The sequence below is a fragment of the Laetiporus sulphureus genome (assembly GCF_001632365.1).
Source record: "Laetiporus sulphureus 93-53 unplaced genomic scaffold LAESUscaffold_57, whole genome shotgun sequence".
NCBI classification, from domain to species: Eukaryota; Fungi; Basidiomycota; class Agaricomycetes; order Polyporales; family Laetiporaceae; genus Laetiporus; species Laetiporus sulphureus.
The window spans coordinates 40,055-60,477 of record NW_024468566.1 but is presented as its reverse complement, the minus strand read 5'-3'; the positions used below and the strand labels follow the sequence as shown (position 1 = coordinate 60,477).

Here is a 20,423-nt window from a genome sequence, read left to right as displayed (position 1 = left end):
CTGCTCTGTCTCGAAGAGCACATGGAATTGAATCCCAAAGATAATTGAAGGTGTGACTGATTGGATTTAACTGCTCGAAGTTATCAAGATTGTTCGAATCGCCAGATGAAGACATATACAAAATGAATATTCGTATCTACAGCAAAGGTCGCCCTGTGACCTGTATTTCTAGATGATATTTCTGGATAATATCTCTGATTATCCAGCAAGCCTCTCCACCCTGATGCTTCCTCTCCTGGACGTAGTTGCAGAAGTCGTGAACCACATGTTGGTGAACGAAGGGAAGCTTGAATTCCGTGATGTCAGTGTGGATGGATTCGAGCTTGAGTATGAGATGCTCGAGATCGAGGATGTCGTGGTCATCAAGCTGACGATGGTATCGTTTGGTGAGTAGAATACGAATCTGTCGAAGAGTGCCTTTGACGCGCTGAGTCGAGATGATGGAGACAGCGAGAGGATAGATGAAATGAGACCCAGTAGCGGTCTCGACATATGTCCCTTGATTGAGATCTGGACCAGATGGTCCTGCAAGTAGTCTCGGTCACCTGACCAAGGGAGTCTGGATAATAGAAACTGAACTAGTGCTGCGAGGGGGCCGACCTCCCGTAGAGATGTGTCCTGGCCTTGGCAGGGGTCTTATGGGCTGCTGCTCATAGAACTCTTCTGGAGTTCTCGCTCGAGGATGACGGATGACACCATCGATGCTGCGCAATGCCTTGGTGCAGCTTACACTGGTAGAGTCTGTGACTGACAGAACGTCAGGTGAAGATATGACACCGCTAACGTGCGGGTGGACATGCAAAGACGCAACACTGTGGCGAGTACGCTGGGCAGGCACTCAAGGCAGGTAAGATAAGCAGACTTATTCTTCTATCACAAACTTAGGACGCAGAGCGCCGACTAAGCCTATGACCTTATGATCAAACACTTACTGACTGTTGATGACGTAAGGATGGACACAAAGATGATCAAGGTAAAGCAGCACCTTGCAAGTGGGCACTGATGACACTATATGAATAGGCGTAGCAGAGATGAGAATAAGTTTGGGGGACTTATGCATCTCAGAGCTCTGGCTTATATACATGAGCGGAGGGACCCTTGGTACCCTGATACCCCAGAATTGCTAGCTAATGGACATTGTCTGATTGATTACCACTACCTGTCAGACTACGTGTGTCATGCATGCCGAACCTCCGAACTACTTAGTAAGACCATGGGAATGGTATTGCCTGTAATGGCTACATCTCCGGTGGCGTGGTATCTATCTACCTCATGCATGTGAACTAATATCCCCTTAAGGACACATCTCCGGTGACGTGTATCCTCTTCGTTGGATTCTTCCGGAGTTCGACCGTTGCTTCTAGGGGAGATGATATTACTGTATAAGTTAGGCTTACCTAATACCAGCGCTACTTGTCACATGTGTGGATATCATGTGATATATCACGTGACTAGACCTGGACCTTCAGGGCATCTAGGACTGTTAGTACTTCGTGTACCGGTTCGTTCCTTTCTGAACAACCTAGCGCTGATGTCAAATGATGTCTTGATCACGTGCAGAGGTGAAAATGTGAAAATATGTGACACAAAGCCAGCTATTTGGGAGCTCATGAAACAATCATCACACATTGAGCATGCATACGAAGAGCTGATTTGCTGCAACACTGAGACACGCCACCTGTATACTTCGATACTGGATGAAGAAGAAACCTTCACATGTGCACATGCACATGCATGTCAGCATAATTTATGTTGTATTTCACACTAGATGAGTTCTGCAAAAGGTGAAGAAATGTGAATAACTGCCATCTTGCCCGATTGCAGAAACTAGCCAACCTCGATGGCTTTACAGGTGACTTATCTCCTGGCAAACACAAGGGCAGTACTGTGTCTGTTTTCTGACTACTGGTGGTTATCTCTAGCAGTGCTGTTCAGCAGGAGCAAGATGATGATGAAGGACTTCAGGCACTCGATGAAGAGATTGAAGGGGACATTGGTGAACTTGTTGATTATATTGCCAATCTCTAGTTACTTTACATTCTGTATCTCACACATTACTCTGCAATCAATATGGCTCATTCCATTAAAAACTTCTGTGATTTGAAGACAGAAAGTGTATGAGTGGTGTCGTGCACTCTCATGACAATATAAAGTCAACGCATCAGTACTGCATTCTCGAGAGCTGCGGAAGTTCAGATGCTGTCATATACAATAGTCCAGCATATTTCAGTATTGACATGATTTCTTGTGCAGGCACTGCAGAATGTAAGTGTGAGGTGTTTGAAAGTTGCAAAACTGCATGCTGCAGCCACAGACGAGCTGCAACTACAACCTTGCACGTCTCATGACTTGCATGCCATGCACATAGCCACACACTCTTCACCTCCTGCTCAATCATTCCTACTCTCAAGCTACCTCTCATCTCATCTCGATGACTAAGTGTTATATCATGCTTGGGGGCCAGGAGCGATGAGTTCAAATAGATCAGTTGAGATCTAAAGAACCACTCACCAGCTCATTCGTGCTGATCATTTCATGGTAGGCCACCAGTTCCCTTAGGTGCCTATAAGAATCCACTACCAGTCATTGTCCATGATGTGAACATGAAAGAGGCATATGAAGTTTTTGACTTGCAGCCAATCTTCTGCAACGCAGCCAGTACTCTCGATGTACCCACCGATGAGGTGATTGATCAAATTGCAGAGAAGTTACGCACCTCTCACACAGTGAAGATGATCCTAGGTGATCACAAGGTGAAGTATGTGGTTTGGTCCAGAACAAAAATGGAAATATTCTTGAGCTGGTGAGTTGTTCGTCCAAATTTAACAGGTTAATGGTGCTCACATTTTTCAGGGCTGACTGCAAGCCCAATGCTCAGAGTTTTTCAAACACAGATTATTGAAAGGTGAAGATGCTTGATGAAGCCATCACTTTATAGGTATATGTATAAAGGGATCGCGCCTGACACACTGCCTCATCATATGGGTACCGTGGAGGAATCTGTGCTGCGATCGTGCATTTTGAGCAGTGAGTTAGCATTCAGATTCACTTGCAAGCTTCACTGAAGCTCAGATACCTCATTAAATGACATACAAGACCACATGGGGCCATTAGCATCTGTGAGAGCTGATGAAAGTAGCATGTTCAGGTCCTTCCAAGGTGTGTGTCCAGCTCATGGACTGATCATTCACAGGTCTTACGATGTAAGCACAGACCACTCACATTCACATAGGAAGACATGAGACTACTGAAGAGGCAATCCAGCATACTGATTCTGCTGACATCATGCACACTCACACAGTCTGAGAGGTGGCTTCTATATCAACCTCCATGCAGCAGACAACAGAAGTGCACATCTCCGTGCCTGCCAGACAACGCTCACCTGCACCTGCCTTGCTCAGTGCATGATCCTCACTCAGCATCAGTTCATCATCTCAACAAACACTGACAGATCAAATTCCTGCTGCAGGATGCAAGCATATCACGAGGGGTAGAGGAGTCCCTTCTGCAGGACCAATGGCAGATAGGTATCTCCGTTCTCATGGGTACTCTCTCTTGGCATGTGACTGCATCATAAGGGCATTCAAAAATGCTGAAGATGTCCTCGAGTTCATGCAGTTGCTCTCGTTCGAAGATTTGCTACCAAGCAGGGAGGTACCAGAGTCTGAGTTGGAGTATCTTCACTCCATCATTGAGCTGGAGCCTCCTTATAGATATCATTGAATGCACATATTAATTGCCATAAAACTACTCAAAATGTGAAGTTTCTCTATGGCTAAAGGTGTAAATGTAAGTCACATGCAATAAACTCTGATGTTCCATCAAAATTGTCAATGTGAAAAATCTTCACAGTGCTTCTGCCCGAGTGCTGCTCCTGGATCATTGCACGCTTTGTATGGCTCAGACTGCAACTGAAAGGCTGCTTCAATGCCTCTTGAATGCCAGGTGCAAGAGCATGGCAAGGGCTATCAAGATGCACTGAGTGAAACAATCAATAATTTGAGGTGAAAGATGATAAAGGTATTGAAGAAAAAGTTCAAATCTTTTTAGCATCTTTACTGTCAATTTGTGATAAAAGGATTTAAAATAATATTAACATCTTTTCTTGTTAAAGATGATGAAAAGATTGGAAAAAGATTGGATGACATATTAGCAATCATTGTTTTCATCATTTTACAATTTTTAGACAAAGTTATGATAAAAAGTTTCAAAATCTTTTTTTCATTCTTTTGTCATTAAAGATAATGCACATATTGTGACCATGTCACATCATTATCATTCTACACTAAGCTAATATTAGAATATAAAGGTAAATACTTAGATTCAAATGTTAGTACTATCTCTTGAAGCCTTAGTACTAGCATAGTATTGATCTCTACATCTTAGCACTAGCATAGTACCAGCATATGCTAGTAGTACTAACCTTCAGACTGTAGTACTAGCATAGTACTAGCATAGTACTAGTGTAGCACTAGCATTCAGACCTTAGTACTAGCATAGTGCTAGCCTTTAAACCTTAGTACTAGCATTTAGACCTTAGTACTAGCGTGGTACTAGCATTTAGACCTTAGTACTAGCATAGTGCTAGCATAGTACTAGCATTCAGATCTTAGTACTAACTTAGTACTAGCATAGTACTAACATTCAAACTTGAGGACTAGGTTAGTGCTAGCATAGCACTAACCTTCAAACTGTAGTACTAAACTGCAGAGCTTAGTACTAGCTTAGTACTAGCATAATACTGACCTTCAGATCTTAATATTAGCATAGTACTAGCATAGTACTAACCTTCAGACCTTAATACTAGTATAGTGCTAACATATAAACCTGAGTATTAACCTCCATATCTTAGTACTAGCTTAGTATATGAAAACAAGGGTGTGACATGGTCACAATATTTTCATCATCAAAAAGAAGTAAAAAAAAGATTTTGAACTTTTCATCATAGTTTTGTATGAAAGATTGTCAAATGATTAAAGAAATGATTATTAATATTTTATCCAATCTTCTTTCAATCTTTTCATCATCTTTCACAATAAAAGATGTTAAAATTATTTTAAATACTTTTATCACAAATTGACAGTGAAGATGCTCAAAAGATTTGAACTTTTTCTTCAATGATTTTATTATCGTTTACCTCAACTTATTGATTACTTCACCCAGTGGGACACCTTGGTGGCACAGATGCAAACGGAAGATGGTATACAAGCTGACTTCCATCGAGAAGGCCCTCATGGTCAAGAAATGATGAGAACGCAAGGAGACGCTGAACAAGGTGCTGAATCAGACACGCGAGGAGATCTGAAAGCAGGCTATCATGCTGAGGGAGTGCTTTCAAGACCACTCTCATGAATACTACTATCACCTGGTCATGCAGTGCCCTCACAAGTTACCCAATCATTGCAAGGTCAACATGTGGAATGCATTTCAGCATCGAGAACGCCACCATCTGAATAACAGTGAGTCCTATCATCATTGTCACTCATTCTGCGTGATTGACCCAATGTCGCTATGAATGATTAGACCTCCTACCAGATGTGCCCAAGTACAAATCATCAGACATTATAAATGACTTACAAGCAAAGTGGAATGCAATGTCGAAGGAGGAGCATGTTGTGACGATCCAGGATGATATCAGGAGCTTGAAGGAGAAGCAGAACATGAAGAGGTACTCAAAGCACAATGTCGCACTCGTCGCATTCTCCATGCTCAGATGACATTGGTGGGGATCCAGGATGAGGTTAGTAGTCCAGTTTGTTGAGTAGTGTACAATGCTAATCTGACTGATCAACTACAGGCTCTTAGCACACACTCTGGTGTCGAAACTCTCTTGATTGCAGTTCAAACAAATTTTAAATTCTACAGCAATCCACTCATCTTTTACAGCAATCAACGCCTTGTCGACTACCTCGAGATGATGATGAAGACTTCAGTCAGAAACTATGCAGTGAGAATAGAAGGCTTCACGATCTCTGACATTGAAGGTATGCTTTATATTCTATATGCCTATCCTGTTGTGCCCTGACAGTGTTCAGCCAGGATGCATTGGTAATCATGTCTAGCAAACACTTCATCTTAAGGCAAGAATCTCTGAGCTGGTGCTTGCGAAAGCCAGTATGTATTACCAGTCCATGTTGGTGCATATCCACTCATGCCTGTTTAGACAAAGTTTTGCCAGTCCCAATCAAATGTATGATCTATCAGAACTTCAATGAGAACATTACTGCTAAGTATCACCACGCCATCATCAACTACCCACTGAAGAAGTTCTGTTACCCCAGTGATGTTGGCTCAAAGAGCGAGCTGGAGCTTCTGCTCTGGGCTTGGGAATCAGGTGTAACGTTTTAGAAGTATCTGTCAGATGAGGGATTTGAATAGTGGGAAGCAGCACGGTTCAATGTGAAATTATTTTTTTTTTGTTTTGGCATTTATTTCTATCTCGCGCTATGTGCAGTGTTTAAAGAGAGGGTGTACAGGCACAGGCATATGCTACAATGTGGCGCAACTCAGGGTGGGCATAAGGAAGGGTCAAAGGGAGGATGGCAGGGCTGCGAGTGGGGCGATTAGCCAGGGTCAAAAGGTGCAAGGCTCACAGAAGTAAAAGTGGGAGTAGTTGCAATAAAAAGCGCGAGACGGTCCAAGCCCTCTGGGTGTTTTCATAGATGGCAGAGGTGGGTGCGGGTGGGATTGGCAATGCTGAATAGGGTGTGCTGGGCATCATCGTGCAGCGGGCAGCTAAGCAGGGTATGGGTGCATGAGTTAAGGAGCGCAGGGTTGCAAATGCACTCGCGAAAACTACAGTGATAGTGAGAGTTAAAGAAAGTGCCGATGTGGCCATGACCGACGATGGCCTGGACAAATCGGCCCTCGGTGTTTCAAGAAAAGTTGCCGGAGCGGAAAACAGAATGAAGGGTGGTGGAGGGGGCCCAGGGCCAGGCTTCACGCAGTGCAGTGGGACGATCAGTAGCCACATATTCCACCTGCCAAGAGGAGGTCGCTCGCTCACGCACCCACCATCTCGCCCACGCAATTGTGGAGCAGATGCTTTTGGGTTGGGACACAGCCACCTTGGCGAGGCGGTCAGTCACTTTGTTGTCCAGTACACCATGGTGACCAGGCACCCAAACCAGCGTAATTTTCAGGTTACGGAAATTGCCCATGAGCGGCGTGAGATGGTTTCGGAAGGTGAGTGAGAAAGGCTGCCCCAGGTGGGGCTCAAGGAAAAAAGGAGAGACAGGGCAGCGCGGTTGTCCGCACAGATGTAAATGGTGAAAATGTCGGGATAGGCATTAAGAAAGTCACGAAAATAAGAAGACACGGTCGTGATGGCGAAGAGCTCCATGTCGAAGACCTCAGCTCGATGCTCCATTCCCCATGTGCATTGAAACTTAAGGGCTGAATGATGGTAGATGCATGCACCTGCTCCTGCTGCACGATGATGGGGGGCTGGTAGTGGGTGAGAGGTTTGAGAGCCATCAGTGAACACCCAGAGGGCTGTGGGGTCTGAAAAGTGAGTGGACAAAAATGGGGTGAGTACGGACTCCACATGATGAGTGGATGCATCCTTGGTGGAGGCAGGGATGAGCGTGATGACTCATGTTCCTCAAGGGTGTGGTGCCTCCCATGGTGGGTGGAGGAACGGGTCAGTGCACATGGAGTCACGTGGTAGTTCCTCCTCTAGGGCCGTGACTAGGGTGTACTCCACACGGCGATGGCATATGGAGGGGTTTAGAAGGGTGAATTGGGGCGGGTATAGGTGGGCCTGGTCGCTCATGCAGGTGGCGATGGGGTGATGCCAAGGAAGGGTGAGCAGTCACACAGCTGTGAGGTTTGACAGATGTTGCAGCTGCTGTTTCATTAGGAGCAGGCTGGTGATGAGGTTCAGGGCGACCTGCGGAGTGGACTTCCACGTGTCGAGGAACCACCACAGCACCATGGTTTGGATGCATTTGAGCAGGTAGAAAAGGGCTCACGGCATGCGAGGATTGTACCAGATGGGGCTGCCAAAGGTGAGCACGGGTAAGACGGTAGAGAGGTAGAGGAGGTGGGCTTGGGCAACAGAAATTCCGTGCTGGGTGTTCGTGAGTTGGTGCAGTGCTATGCCCCAGGATTGTGTGTGTGCTGCCATGACACGGATGTGATGCTCAAATGATAGGGTACGGTCAAGCCATAGGCCGAGCCACCGGAGGTAGGGCTTTGGCTCTAGACGCTCTTGGCGGCCGTTCCACTGAAAAGTTAAGGGGGGGTTAGAGGAAAGGCCAGCGGTCAACGGGCAGAAATGAATGAGTTCAGTTTTGGGCATGCCGACGGTAAGGCTGAGCATGCCCAGGGAGTGAGCGATGGTGGGAAGGGTGTCCTGTAAAAGTGCGACATTTTGTCATAGCAAGGGGGAGATGATGAGAAGAGTAAAATTGTCTACATATCCTGCAACAGTTTGCTGCAGATGAAGAAAGGGATCAAGCATGCGATAGAGGGGAGAGGAGTATATGGTGGATAAGACAGGTGACAGGAGCGAGCCCTGAGGGATGCTGAGAGTGACTACAGGGTAGGAAGAGCCCAGCTCCCCTTGCAGTTTGGGTGAGACAGAGCGGTCAGCGAGGAAAGAGGAGACCCAGCAGACTTCATTGACGGGGAAGCCGAGGGATAGAAGAATAGAGTGCAGGACATCGTGACGGATGTTATTGTAGTATTCCTCGATGTCCATGCAGAGAAGGGAGGCAGAAAAACTGTTCGCCCAAGTGGTGCGAACAGTATGGGTTAGGTGCATTCCTGCATCGACGACAGAGTGCTGGAATCAGCCCCCAAATTGAGTGCCCAGGATGAGGTCAAGGGCACCGATCTGCCAATTAAGGCGTGCGGCCACCACTTTTTCCAGGAGCTTACTCAGGGTTTCAAGCAGGGCTATGGGTCTGTACGCACTTGGCGCCGTGTAGTCTGGCTTCCCCGGTTTGCGAATGAAAATGAGCGCAGCAACTTTTAGCAAAGAAGGAAGGTGGCCCAAAGATAGGGACGCTGCCAGAAAATCATAAAGAGCGTGACGTGCTGTGGACTGCCAGAGCCATCGAACGAGCCTCCAGGAAGTTCCAGAGGGGCCCGGAGCTGACAGGAGGGAAGTAGAAGACAACGCTGCAGACACCTCACTCTCGAGGAGGGGGTGGGGTGTCCGCGGCAGTGGGTATGGAGGGGAAACGACAGGGTTTAAAGGAGGGAGAGACAGAGAAGGAGGAAAATAATGCTCAGTGAGCACCTGCCTGATGTCGTCAGGCAGGCTGAACGACTCATTGCGAGTGTGAATGATGGATGGCGCTGGGGTGCATTGCCCCTTGGTTCACGAGAAAAGGCACCAGGGGTTAGTGTGTTGCAGTCGGGAGGCTGCCGCAATGGCCCACTCCTTGCATGCTATGCAGATGACTTGTTAGAGGTCTCGCTTTGCGTGGTGACGCTCTGCTGTGTTGGTGGCATCCTAGACCCACCGTCTGGTGAAATCACAGCCATCGTTCCACCACAGTTGTGATGGCTGGTGGGTGCGGGTGCATGGTGGGAAGGTGGTGATATTGGCAGCATCGATGGCATGTAAAAGTGCCATGGCACCCTGATCGAGGTCAGAGGTGGAGGAGTAGCTGGGGGGGAGGGTTGGTTAGGAGAGCAACATCGAGAGCTTCAAGCCACTCGCTCCGTAGGGAGGGGTCCATGCAGAAACCAAGGTCAACTTCCGCGGGAGTGGCCTCAGTGCATACAGTATAGGTAATGAGGGAATGGTCTGAGGCCCATGGAGAATCCTCGATGGCATACTGTGAAAGAGCAAACCGGGGGCTGCTCGAGGCCCATACCAGGTCAATGATAGCACCCGTGGAGGGATTTCCTCTGACGGTATGAGTGGGGAGGTGAGGCTCAGTGAAAAGCTCTAGGTGACGGTCGATGGTCCACTGGACCAGGTTGTCTGCCCCTTTAGTAGTGGTGCAGAAAGCGCGATGCTTCCATGCTCAGAGGGGGTGGTGCATGTTAAAGTCCCTGCATAGCAGGAGTGGGATTTCGGGCAGAAACGAAGAAGAAAGAAGGTGCCGGAGGCCAGACTGGCCAGCTGTGGGCATGTCATTATAGATATTAACGACCAAGAATTGGTCACCGTGCGACGAACGAGGACATCTGGGTGGGAGGAGATATTGGAATGGAGCATGATATGGAAGGAGTCAAAAAGGTGTTTCCTCACCAGGCAGCTGATGCGCGGTCTGGGGGTTGGGTTGGAATGAGGGAGATGGAAAGTAATAAGATTAAAGGGAGCTGCATTGACAGTGCCGAATACAGGGGCACCGGATTCTGCCCCATGAGGGGTGTCAGACCTGATGCATCCCCACCAAGGTTCTTGGATGAAATACAGATCAAAGGAAGAATTAGCCAGAAGGCCATAGAGCTGCAGATTCGAACGGGCTACATTCAGTTGTGCAGTTGTAAGAATTATGATGCAGCGACAGTGGGCAGCGAAGGAATGCGATACTGAGCGCGTGCAGTGCAAGACAGGTCGTCAGCATGGTGCTCGCCATGGATTCTGCAAACATGGCAGAAAAAGTGGGTTGATGGACATGGGACGGTTGCAGGATTGTTCTCAAGAGCACAGGCACTGCAAGCATTGTGGTGCTGATCGGTAGTATGGGTGTCCTTGCTGCAGAAGCGGCAGAGGGGCAGTTTGCACTTGCAGAAGCATTCAGTGTGAGTCAGGGCCCAGCAGCGGGTGCATTGGCATAGGACAGGTTTGTCCTTAGAGCGCTTCATGAGGAGCTGAGCTCCCATGAATTAAACAGACATGGAGGGCTCGCCACGGTTGTCGTGGCCAATCAAGAAACGTGAACAGAAGTCCCGCTTGAGGTCTTTGATGGAAAAAATTAGGGACGCGCGCTCCCGCGTGTCCTCCGGCCCCGCAAAGGTGGTGAAGGCAGGTATGCCATTGAAGTAAACGTCCGTGAAGACGGGGTTGGTATGAAGTTCGGTCATGATTTCTTCCCCGGTGAGCAGAGAGCTGCTCACGGGGTGGCACCTCAGGCACGCCAGAATGAACAGTTTAACAGTAGGCAGAACGGGACAAAAACCCTGGGGCAGCATGACAGTGCGTGCACCCGCCAGGACTGGGGAGGCAGCGTGGGGCTCAAGATTGAGGATGATGCAGATGGCCTGCAGAGCATCTCGAATAAGGGTATCTGGAGAGTCATGAGAGAAAGTAAGGAGCATCTTGTTTGGGGCAAGGCGCATGCCATGAAAAATTACCTTCGACCAGGCTTCTGCTTTCTGAATTCGCTGGGTAATGCGCTGATACCAGATGGCAAGGGCGGTTGCACAAATGTGGGTTACCTGCTCTGAAGTGAGCAAGGTGTGGTAGGTTTTGTCGGTCGGCGGTGGCAGCAGTGAGGGTGCCTTGGCAGCTGTCTTCTTGGCAGTGGGCTCAGCAGATGCATTGTCCCCACACGTGGTTCAGGTGGCGTCAGAAAAGAATTTGATTGTTTGCTTGTGTGGACCTGCGGGGGGACCTGGGGGTACCAGTAGTGGGCGGAAACGGGCCAGGGTGGCTTTGATGGCAGATAGGCACGCATCAATGGTGACGGTCACCACGTGGATGCCTGCCTCGATGCCCTTTGCGATGGTGGACTTTATGTGCTCAGGCACAGAGTTAGTATGTGCGGGCACCCCCAAGGGGTCCATGTCGCCAGCGCACTGTCGGATGATGGCGGCGAAGATGGCAGATGCCCCTTTGTCAACTTTCGAGTGCATGACCTCCTCGTTGTTGAGGAATCGATTCTGGATGTCTGCGAAGGTGTCTGTGAGGGCGTCGACTATGTCGATGATGCCCTCGCTGATGTCCTCCGTGATGACTGGGTCTTTGGCCAAAGTGACCATGCATAAGGGCCGCTGGAGGATGTTCTCCAGGTCGGTGAGTAAGTCCCTCAGGAACGCAGTTCCCGGTGAGGCTGAGACAGGCAACGGTTTGACATTACTTTCACTAGCCAGCGGAGACTCCCCCAGGGAGGCACGCTCTACAGTGGCGACCTCCATTTTGACGTCAGTTGCGGTTGCCGATTGGGCGCTTGACGAGGACATGGTGGTAAAGAGACAAGAAGGGATGCGATTGAATGTGAAAATGGCAGAGATGCACAGCAGCAATGACAATGATGGTGACGACACTCACGTCAATGTCACCAATCTCATCTGTGCAGCTGGAGGTCAAGCAGGCCTGCAGACCAATGTTTGTACTGACATCCAATCCATCTCGAATGCCAACACCACCACCACTGCCATCGCCGTGATCTCTGCCACCATCAACTCCACAGCCTTCATCGATGCCACTGCCTCTGTTGATGCCACAGCCTTCGTTGATGCATCTACCTCGTCCACCAACACCACACATGCCATTGGTATGTCCGCTGTTTTGATCGAGCTGAACAAACAGCGTAATATGTCCGGTGAGCCATTCGTCAAATTTATCAACTTCAACGTTGTATCCTCGTCTGACGGCTCCACTGTACCTATCACAAAGACAGCGAGAAAGCAGCGTTCTGACAGGGAAAAGAAATGAGGCCCATGCAACAGGTCAAATTGAGCGCAGACAGAGAATGTTGGCCCCATAGCAGCTGTGGACGTTTGAGGATGGTCATAACAGATGTGTCGATGAGTTGAGCAGTATAGATGGACCTTGTGGACACTGGTGCGAGCCTTTTAGCAGGTGTGACTTCATTCTGTAGCTTGCCTGGCTGAGGTCTGTAGTCTTCTGAGAATATACATTGCTCATTACTCTCCTGCTAAGAAAGACGTGAAAGGCCTGTAAAAATAAAGTCAGAGCCATGCATTGCTTGTCACCATTGGTGGCGATGAGCACATGCTGAGAATTTGTCACCATAATAATGTAATCATGTTATACATAATATCAGCTACTAGTAACAGAAAGAATATAAAAAATTGTGAGGAAAGACATCTGACATTGTGTCACAGATTTTTGCCACAAAGTCCACACGTGACTGTTCTCACACCACAGATCACGTGCTTCACCAATATCTCATGCCACTCAGCCACAGACATGATGCATAGAGTTCAGGTGATAGTCTACATCACATGTTATGGTCCAGACCTGCAGATGATACGGTCAGACCTGTCTATTCTAGGATACAATAGAGGCACCCATTTGGGAACAAAGGGAACAAGGACTATTGTTACGCATTGGCCTCCCACTTCCTATTAGTTTAGCCAGAAGCCAAGATAGGCACAATGTTCACATGCACTACTGCAGCAACCATCGATCTTCCCACTTATTGTTCTACTTCCAGACATTCCATTGTTTCATGTACAGCCATTAGCTTATACCCATAAATAGGTAGCTTAGGTAAGATAGCCTGCTGTACATGTATATAAGACCAGCATGTAGAGGATGAAACTTCAGATTGTTTCTCCTCATCTATCACTGTAGCATCTACTGAGCCTAGCAGCTCCTTCATATATCTCTCTCACCCTCCAACCACTTGCTTGTCTACAGCATACCATCCCCAAACAGATGGTCAGACAGAAAGGGTTAACCAGGTGTTGGAACAGTACCTCCGCATGTACTGCAACCACAGACAAAATGATTGGGTTTACTATCTGCCAACGGCAGAATTCTCATACAACAACCAGACCCATGAGTTCACCGCACTTTCCCCATTCTTCATCAAATATGGCTGACACCCAAAAATGGCACCAGACGTACACGAATCAATATGTCACCCCTCATTGGAACATCTATTCATCCACCGAACTGAGGCACAAGAACAGGCAAAGGCAGCATTGGAAGTTTCAGCTTCACGGATGAAATGGTACTTCGATAAGAAAAAGGGAGAAGTCCCATTCAAAGTTGGAGACCTAATACTACTCAAAGGAAAAGATCTCAGAGTAAAAGTCAAATCTGCAAAGCTAGGCACACAAAACTTCAGACCTTACAAAGTACTTCAGAAGCTAAGCCCAGTCACGTTCAAACTGAAACTGCTCAAGCAAATGAAGGTCCACCCGGTCTTCCATGCTAGCAAGTTGATCATGTACCATCAAGACACAGTCGCACACCACGTACCCCCAAAGCCCCCAGCCATAGAAATCGAAGGAGAACCAGAATTCGAAGTTGAAGAAATACTAGACTCGAAGGTCATAAGGGTAAGGGTCCAATACCTCATCAAATGGAAAGGCTATGACCATTCTGACGATACATGGGAACCCCGAACAAATCTTACCAATGCTGATGAGCTTCTTCAAGAATTCCACCAGCAACACCCAGATGCAGCCAAAGCACCAATCAGGGTCATCACTTTTGGTGGAAAACACTTCGAATTATCCTCATATGAAGTTGCACCAATCTCCACACACAGAATCAATATGTCCGACCATCCGGACGAGTTCTTCCTGTATCATAAAATGATAGATCTCACCAAATCACCAAAAAAATCCTCAAATGAAGCAGCAGGATGGGATATTTATGCAGCAGAAACGCATGAAATCCCTCTGCATTCACGAGCTGTGGTAGGAACGAGAGTCGCAATTGACCCTCCCAAACACACCTATACATGAATAGCTCCACGCAGCAGACTGGCTGCATGAGAAATTGATGTGGGCGCAGGAGTCGTTAACCCTGATTACACTGGAGAACTCAAGGTCATACTGATTAACACAACAGATTTCGTATTTTCGGTCAAGCCGTGAGACAGAATAGCCCAGATAATCTTCGAATATTATGCCGAAGGGCTTCCCTCCCGAAGCTATCAACCGTTGTGAGCAACTAGAAGGGGAAATAAAGGTTTTGGCTCCTCGAGACAATGAGCCTTGAGAGGGGGGTAGTGTCACAGATTTTTACCACAAAGTCTGCACGTGACTGTTCTCACACCACAGATCACGTGCTTCACCAATATCTCACACCACTCAGCCACAGACACGATGCGTAGAGATCAGGTGATAGTCTACATCACATGTTATGGTCCAGACCTGCGGATGATATGGTCAGACCTGTCTATTCCAGGATACAATAGAGGCACCCATTTGGGAACAAAGGGAACAAGGACTATTGTTACGCATTGGCCTCCCACTTCCTATTAGTTTAGCCAGAAGTCAAGATAGGCACAATGTTCACATGCACTACTGCAGCAACCATCGATCTTCCCACTTATTGTTCTACTTCCAGACATTCCATTGTTTCATGTACTGCCATTAGCTTATACCCGTAGATAGGTAGCTTAGGTAAGATAGCCCGCTGTACATGTATATAAGACCAGCATGTAGAGGATGAAACTTCAGATTGTTTCTCCTCATCTATCACTGTAGCATCCACTGAGCCTAGCAGCTCCTTCATATATCTCTCTCACCCTCCAACCACTTGCTTCACCAAGTAAGTCTTAGGCTCTCAAGCCACATAAGGGTTCAGGGGGGTTATAGGGATCAGGGGGATCAGGGCGGCACGTTCCACGTGACCATTCCTTTTTAGTCTCTTTGTTCTCTCATCCAGCGGTGCTGTGACACATTGTCATGGCACATCATAGATCCTGCCAAAAGGCAAGGAAATGGCTGCAAGGTGCTAGCTGCGCTCAGTGACCTGCACAAATACCAAAATAAGGGCCTGCCACAAAGGATCAGGCCAAAAAGGCATGCAGTGACATGCAGCCTGCAAAAAGGGGCTCAAAGAGCCTTAGCCTTATATCACACAAAGAGGGGTGATGGCTTGTAAAGCTGCATGAAATAGATGAATGAAACTGGGGATACCCAGCTTCCTCATAGGTACTTATATACATGTAGGGCAGGGCCCCTGGTACTGTGCTACTGTGAAACCTCAGATACCTACATGTGTACATATAGCCAAAACCAGTAATGGTTTTGTATTCGTCATGACAACTATCTATAAAGGCCATAGATACGCCGAGGTAATCCTATCTAATCCAATAAAACAATTGCCTGTAAGTGGGCCCACTGTTGAGGGGCCAATGGGTGATGGCCAACAGGGCACATCACAACGGTTACAGCATCAGATGAGAGGATCTGTCCAAACTCAGAACAATGAGTGGGATGATCAGTCTTCATCTGGATAAGGTTGTGAGAAGATCCAGCCTATCCTGTACCTGGCTATACTGTATGCCAGTTGGTAGGAGGATCCTTTGTGGTGCCTGCCTATTGGCTAGGTGGCAAAGTGGTGCCACTATTTTGAGTGACAAATCGGGTACTTGCTAGCTTGATGGTCTAATGGGTTCCTTTCTGGGCAAGTGACCTGGTGTCACATAACCAATGCCTGACAACTTTCAAATAGGACAAGTGGCCAGTGTCACATGACTGGGTGGCTGAATCATGGGTGGTTGATGGTCATGTGGTAGACACAGTCATATCTGCAATGTATGTGGCAGTATTGTGCTATTTGTTCAAGTATCCACTTTGTGAGACCAATATGAAGGTTGGTGTCCGAATAACCACTCAAATGAGGACTTTTAATGGTGCAAAAAGAAAGGTGCCACCAATACTGTGACAGACATAAGGAATCGGCGAGGTCGCTGTTGGTGGTGGTGAGCGCACATATATGCCTTCACTGTGGACTATGAATACTACTGCACTTCGCTTACAATATGCGATAGGATTCCATACAAAAAAATGAAAGAAAACGGTCAGAAAATTGTCTGTTCAGAGCGGAAAGAGCATTGTCATTGTCGACGCAGCGAGCACCGGGTCCCGACATGGCCCAGAAGTGGAGACGCCGGGAGAGTGGCCACCAGCCCGATCGGGAACGGGTGTGACCTTATCAGTATCTGATCACTCAGCCACCTGTGGCCATTTACATTACATCAGCGGGGGAATTCCCGCGTACTCCAACAGGAAAAAAGCTACGGTGATATCGGCGGTGGGGGAAGACTGCGCCTTCGGGCCTGGTTAGGCTGCCGAGCCCGGGTCGCACGGCAACCTAACTAGGCCGGATAAGCGTGAGGTCCAGGTGAGTTAATCTTTGTCATGTAGCAAAATTGCACAGTACTGTACAGGCAGTGATGACACCATGTTTGTCCATTCAGTCTTTTTTTGTCGTTTATTTTACAAGTCAATGCATTAAGAATAGTTTGAACTTACTCACATGTCAAGCATGAAATACTGGAATCCTCAACTTCTTCTTCACGACCTTTCATTCTGAATGGCCGATTGTTTCGCACATTGCTGGCGAGCAGGGGATCTGATTGCAGCTCCAACCTCAGTATGTTTGACTTTGAAAAGTCCGGTATAGAACTCAAATGATATCAAGTCAGTGGATTGCGCATAGACTACCGTACTTTCCGTAAGGGCCGTGACAAAATAGGCATTTTGTACAGACTGAACATCGACCACCGATCCTCCACTTGTCTACAAACCACCTCGCATACATCCACCGTTCAATGTCTCCCATTCACGCCATTGACGCCGTTGACCTGGCTCAGCGCCGCATCCGCCTTACGGAGGTCGCCCTCGCTGAGGCTGTTCGACTTGCCGCCGCCCGGGGTGCTCATGCCCGACATGATCGAGCTCGCGCGTGAGCGAACTTTCATCACGAGGGGGCTGCGCGAAGGCGAGAGAAGTCAGCTCATAAGCGAAAAAATGTGAAGATTTATACACGTACAAAGGATAGCCTTCGTCCTCGTCCTCGGCCTGAGATGGCCATGAATATCCGCGGTAGTCGCTTGTGCCGAGTGCCTGCATCTATCGTGTCGAAGCGTCAACGTACAGGTCTCCAAATCGAGGGCGACAACCTCACCTCCTCCGTAAGCGTTCCAATGTCTCCCGGCGTCGCAATGCCCGTCATCCTGAATCGCGGGCTCGGCGGAACCGAGTTCGGCGGCATCCTCTCCATACTAAAGTCGAACTCCTCTTCTCCTTCCCCAGCGCCGTAGAACGCGTCGGGATACGCGCGGCGCAGCGCGAGCTGCCTCGCCTTCGAGTATTCGATGCCCAGGTTCTTCCAGTCGAGCAGCGGGCTGAGGCGTTCGACACGGTTCCGCTGGTTGATACGCTGCCGCCGCGTCTTTTGCACGAACTTATGCATGTAGTCAGTGAGCTGGTTGACCGAGTCCTCAGGAGACTGCGCGCGCCGATCAACGATGTAGCAGCCTTCTTCTTCCGGTCGTTCAATCAGATCTTGCATGAAGCACCCGAAACCAGAGAGGTTGGTCGTTATAGAAGGGATACCCATCTAGGTTAGGTAACATTTCTTCTTGAGCGCAATGACAATGCATCAAGTCCGCGAGACATACCACTGTACATTCCGCGGGCGTGTAGCCCCAAGGCTCATAATAGCTCGGGAACACACCAAGATGGCAACCACGGACGAACTCCTCATAGTCGAGCCCAAGGATCGGGTTATTCGAGTTGAGGAAGTCTGGATGGAAGACGATTTTGACTCGATCAGCAGATGAATTAAACAACTGGACACGGCGGATCTGGTTCAAGATGGGGTCATTGGCATCATCAGCCATGTTGTGCGTCGTCACAGGCGGCAAGGCGTTGCGTTTCAGCGCGAAGATGCGGCGCTTTAGCAGCACCTTGTCCTCCTCCGAGATGAGATCGTCGGGCGTCGGCAGCGTGCCATGTTCACTATGGTTCATAAACATTGATATCCCAACTGACGCGTATAAGCAATCTGGAGACGTACCCATTGGATCGAATGGCATGCTCGAACAACCTGGCTCCGATTCTGTTTTGAATCTCCGTGACAGTGTCTCGCAGCTGCTTGGTGACTGCTTGACCCTTGAGCGCGTCGATTGTATACGAGTGAGTAGCGGCGGGCATGATGATGAATGCGATGACAGTTGTCTTCGACCCAGACTTCTTCAGACGATAGTTCAGACCTGCATTGCGTGATGGACAAATGAGTCTCATATGTCGTTATCGTGTCGATCGGCAGGTACGCACGAGCCAGAGACTCTATGAACATATCGACACCCTTGTTTCGGTATTCATAACGACCTGCAGTGAACATCTGTCACTGAAATTAGCATGTGTCGGGGCACATTCAGACTGACAGACGAACGTAGAGCGTGTCATCTAGGTTGAAATCGTAATGGCCGTAGAAATGGCCCCGAACAAACTCGTGAATCTTCGCTTTGGCAGTAGCGTGCAAGTTTTGGAACTCATGCATGGCCTGGAACTTGACGACATTCAAGCCGTTCGGAAGGACACCATCCGGCTTGCGTTTGAGCAGATGCTCAGACTCATACGCGGTGATGTGGGAGACGGTGGTGAACACATCTGCACAATGCGCCGAAGAACGTTCGATGCAGTATCTGTGGTAGATACCGCGCTTTCCTGCCTCGTGGTCGACATCAAAATACTGGAGGTTGTTGTAAAAGTCCACGCTGCCCGCGCAGAGGTAGCGCCCAAGGAGGGTTGCGTGGGTGGTAAAGACAGTGGTGACATCAATATGACGTTTTCGGCAAAGCGGGATCGCGAGACCCGCTTGCCACTCGTGGAAATGTGCGACGACGGCATGATCTAGCTGTCTCGATACGTACTTGAGGGGGGATCAGATGGATCGCGGAACGATAGGGCAGCAGCTGAGCGTACCTCGCCTAGGAACCAGGCGACAATGTAGCCAAAGATGATGGTTTCGTTCGTTTCGTGATCGTTTGGTGGAGTAGGGATTCCAGCAAGGTTCCAAAGATCGCCCTTCCATTCGTCCAATCGGTGGTATTGGCTTCCAGTGTCGAACAAGAGAACGTGGGGCGCGCCTTCGATGAGCCATCTTCCATAGAGTGATTTGACACCAGCATTACGCATGGCTTCAAGCGTGCCGGCAAGGTGAGGATCTGTGGGCTCCTGCGCCTCGACCTCCATCGGGGCGGTCTTGTAGCTGAGGGGGCCGATGAGGCAGTAGCGGTCGCCATACTCGGAGACGGTGACAGGGACCTTAGTCTTGATCACGGTATAGATACCGCCGACCTTGTTGGCCACCTCCCAAGCGCTTTCGAAGAGGATGGAGCTGCGGACGTCGCGTTTTCCGTCGGACATGGCAGTGATGGCGAGGGAGAATGCTCGAGGGGGATAAGACTAGAGTTCAGAACGAGTACGGGGGGAGGGGGATATATGGGACGGTGGGGAGGGGGAGGAGCGGAGAAGAGATGAATAGCGATAGGACCGGGCGGCGAATATAAATTGCGCGTGCAAGGACTTATCTGCACACGATATTCGGCGAGATCGGGAGCGAAAATGAAGTGGAATGAAGGCTATCTTTTTACAGAGGATTTGCGACGATTTACACGGCTGACCTTTCCTCCCTATGACGTAATCGGGCGCTCCCCTGCGGGCACCCGTAAGGCCACAAGCATCGACTTGTCGGGTAATGCAACAGAAACTCGAAAGTTGAGGCGACCCGCCCGAGAAAGCAATTTCGATCTGCTCATCCCGATGGGTCGATAGATACCGTTGCATGCATT

At 48.6% G+C, this 20,423-nt stretch overlaps 5 protein-coding genes across 5 annotated transcripts; 3 read left to right on the top strand and 2 right to left on the bottom strand.

Annotated features, from left to right (window-relative positions):
- Positions 1–223: 223 nt before the first annotated feature.
- On the top strand, positions 224–1,364 carry LAESUDRAFT_763519 (uncharacterized protein; the record flags this gene model as incomplete). The annotated part of the gene is made up of 2 exons (XM_040913276.1): positions 224–386; positions 1,300–1,364. 2 exons carry the CDS (start codon positions 224–226, stop codon positions 1,362–1,364), a joined length of 228 nt encoding a protein of 75 aa, XP_040759393.1.
- A 1,239-nt stretch (positions 1,365–2,603) lies between these two features.
- On the top strand, positions 2,604–3,723 carry LAESUDRAFT_717339 (uncharacterized protein; the record flags this gene model as incomplete). The annotated part of the gene is made up of 6 exons (XM_040907325.1): positions 2,604–2,803; positions 2,939–3,027; positions 3,115–3,159; positions 3,194–3,203; positions 3,302–3,348; positions 3,470–3,723. The coding sequence occupies 6 exons, from the start codon at positions 2,604–2,606 to the stop codon at positions 3,721–3,723; spliced, it is 645 nt and encodes a 214-aa protein (XP_040759392.1).
- Positions 3,724–5,791: 2,068 nt separating this feature from the next.
- LAESUDRAFT_663471 (uncharacterized protein) lies at positions 5,792–6,348 on the top strand (the record flags this gene model as incomplete). The annotated part of the gene is made up of 2 exons (XM_040905064.1): positions 5,792–6,016; positions 6,112–6,348. Coding segments are annotated over 2 exons (462 nt in total), but the record flags the coding sequence as incomplete, so codon positions are not given.
- Positions 6,349–10,791: 4,443 nt separating this feature from the next.
- LAESUDRAFT_763518 (uncharacterized protein) lies at positions 10,792–12,087 on the bottom strand (the record flags this gene model as incomplete). Its single annotated transcript, XM_040913275.1, has 2 exons — positions 10,792–11,421; positions 11,530–12,087. The coding sequence occupies 2 exons, from the start codon at positions 12,085–12,087 to the stop codon at positions 10,792–10,794; spliced, it is 1,188 nt and encodes a 395-aa protein (XP_040759390.1).
- A 5,214-nt stretch (positions 12,088–17,301) lies between these two features.
- Positions 17,302–20,216, bottom strand: LAESUDRAFT_686308 (glycosyltransferase family 3 protein). The gene is made up of 8 exons (XM_040905924.1): positions 19,555–20,216; positions 19,022–19,501; positions 18,904–18,970; positions 18,644–18,839; positions 18,246–18,585; positions 17,750–18,184; positions 17,615–17,694; positions 17,302–17,553 (listed from the first exon to the last, which is right to left on the bottom strand). Exons 1-8 carry the CDS (start codon positions 19,996–19,998, stop codon positions 17,391–17,393), a joined length of 2,205 nt encoding a protein of 734 aa, XP_040759389.1. The 5' UTR covers positions 19,999–20,216; the 3' UTR covers positions 17,302–17,390.
- Between the last annotated feature and the right edge of the window lie 207 nt (positions 20,217–20,423).

Excerpts from the sequence above, each read along its gene's own strand:
- LAESUDRAFT_686308 (XM_040905924.1), bottom strand. The coding sequence starts at position 19,998 with ATGTCCGACGGAAAACGCGACGTCCGCAGCTCCATCCTCTTCGAAAGC. Across the intron at positions 19,502-19,554 it reads TCGCCTGGTTCCTAGGCGAG|TACGTATCGAGACAGCTAGA; the intron begins GTACGCTCAGCT and ends TCCCCCCTCAAG. Across the intron at positions 18,185-18,245 it reads CGCCCGCGGAATGTACAGTG|ATGGGTATCCCTTCTATAAC; the intron begins GTATGTCTCGCG and ends TACCTAACCTAG.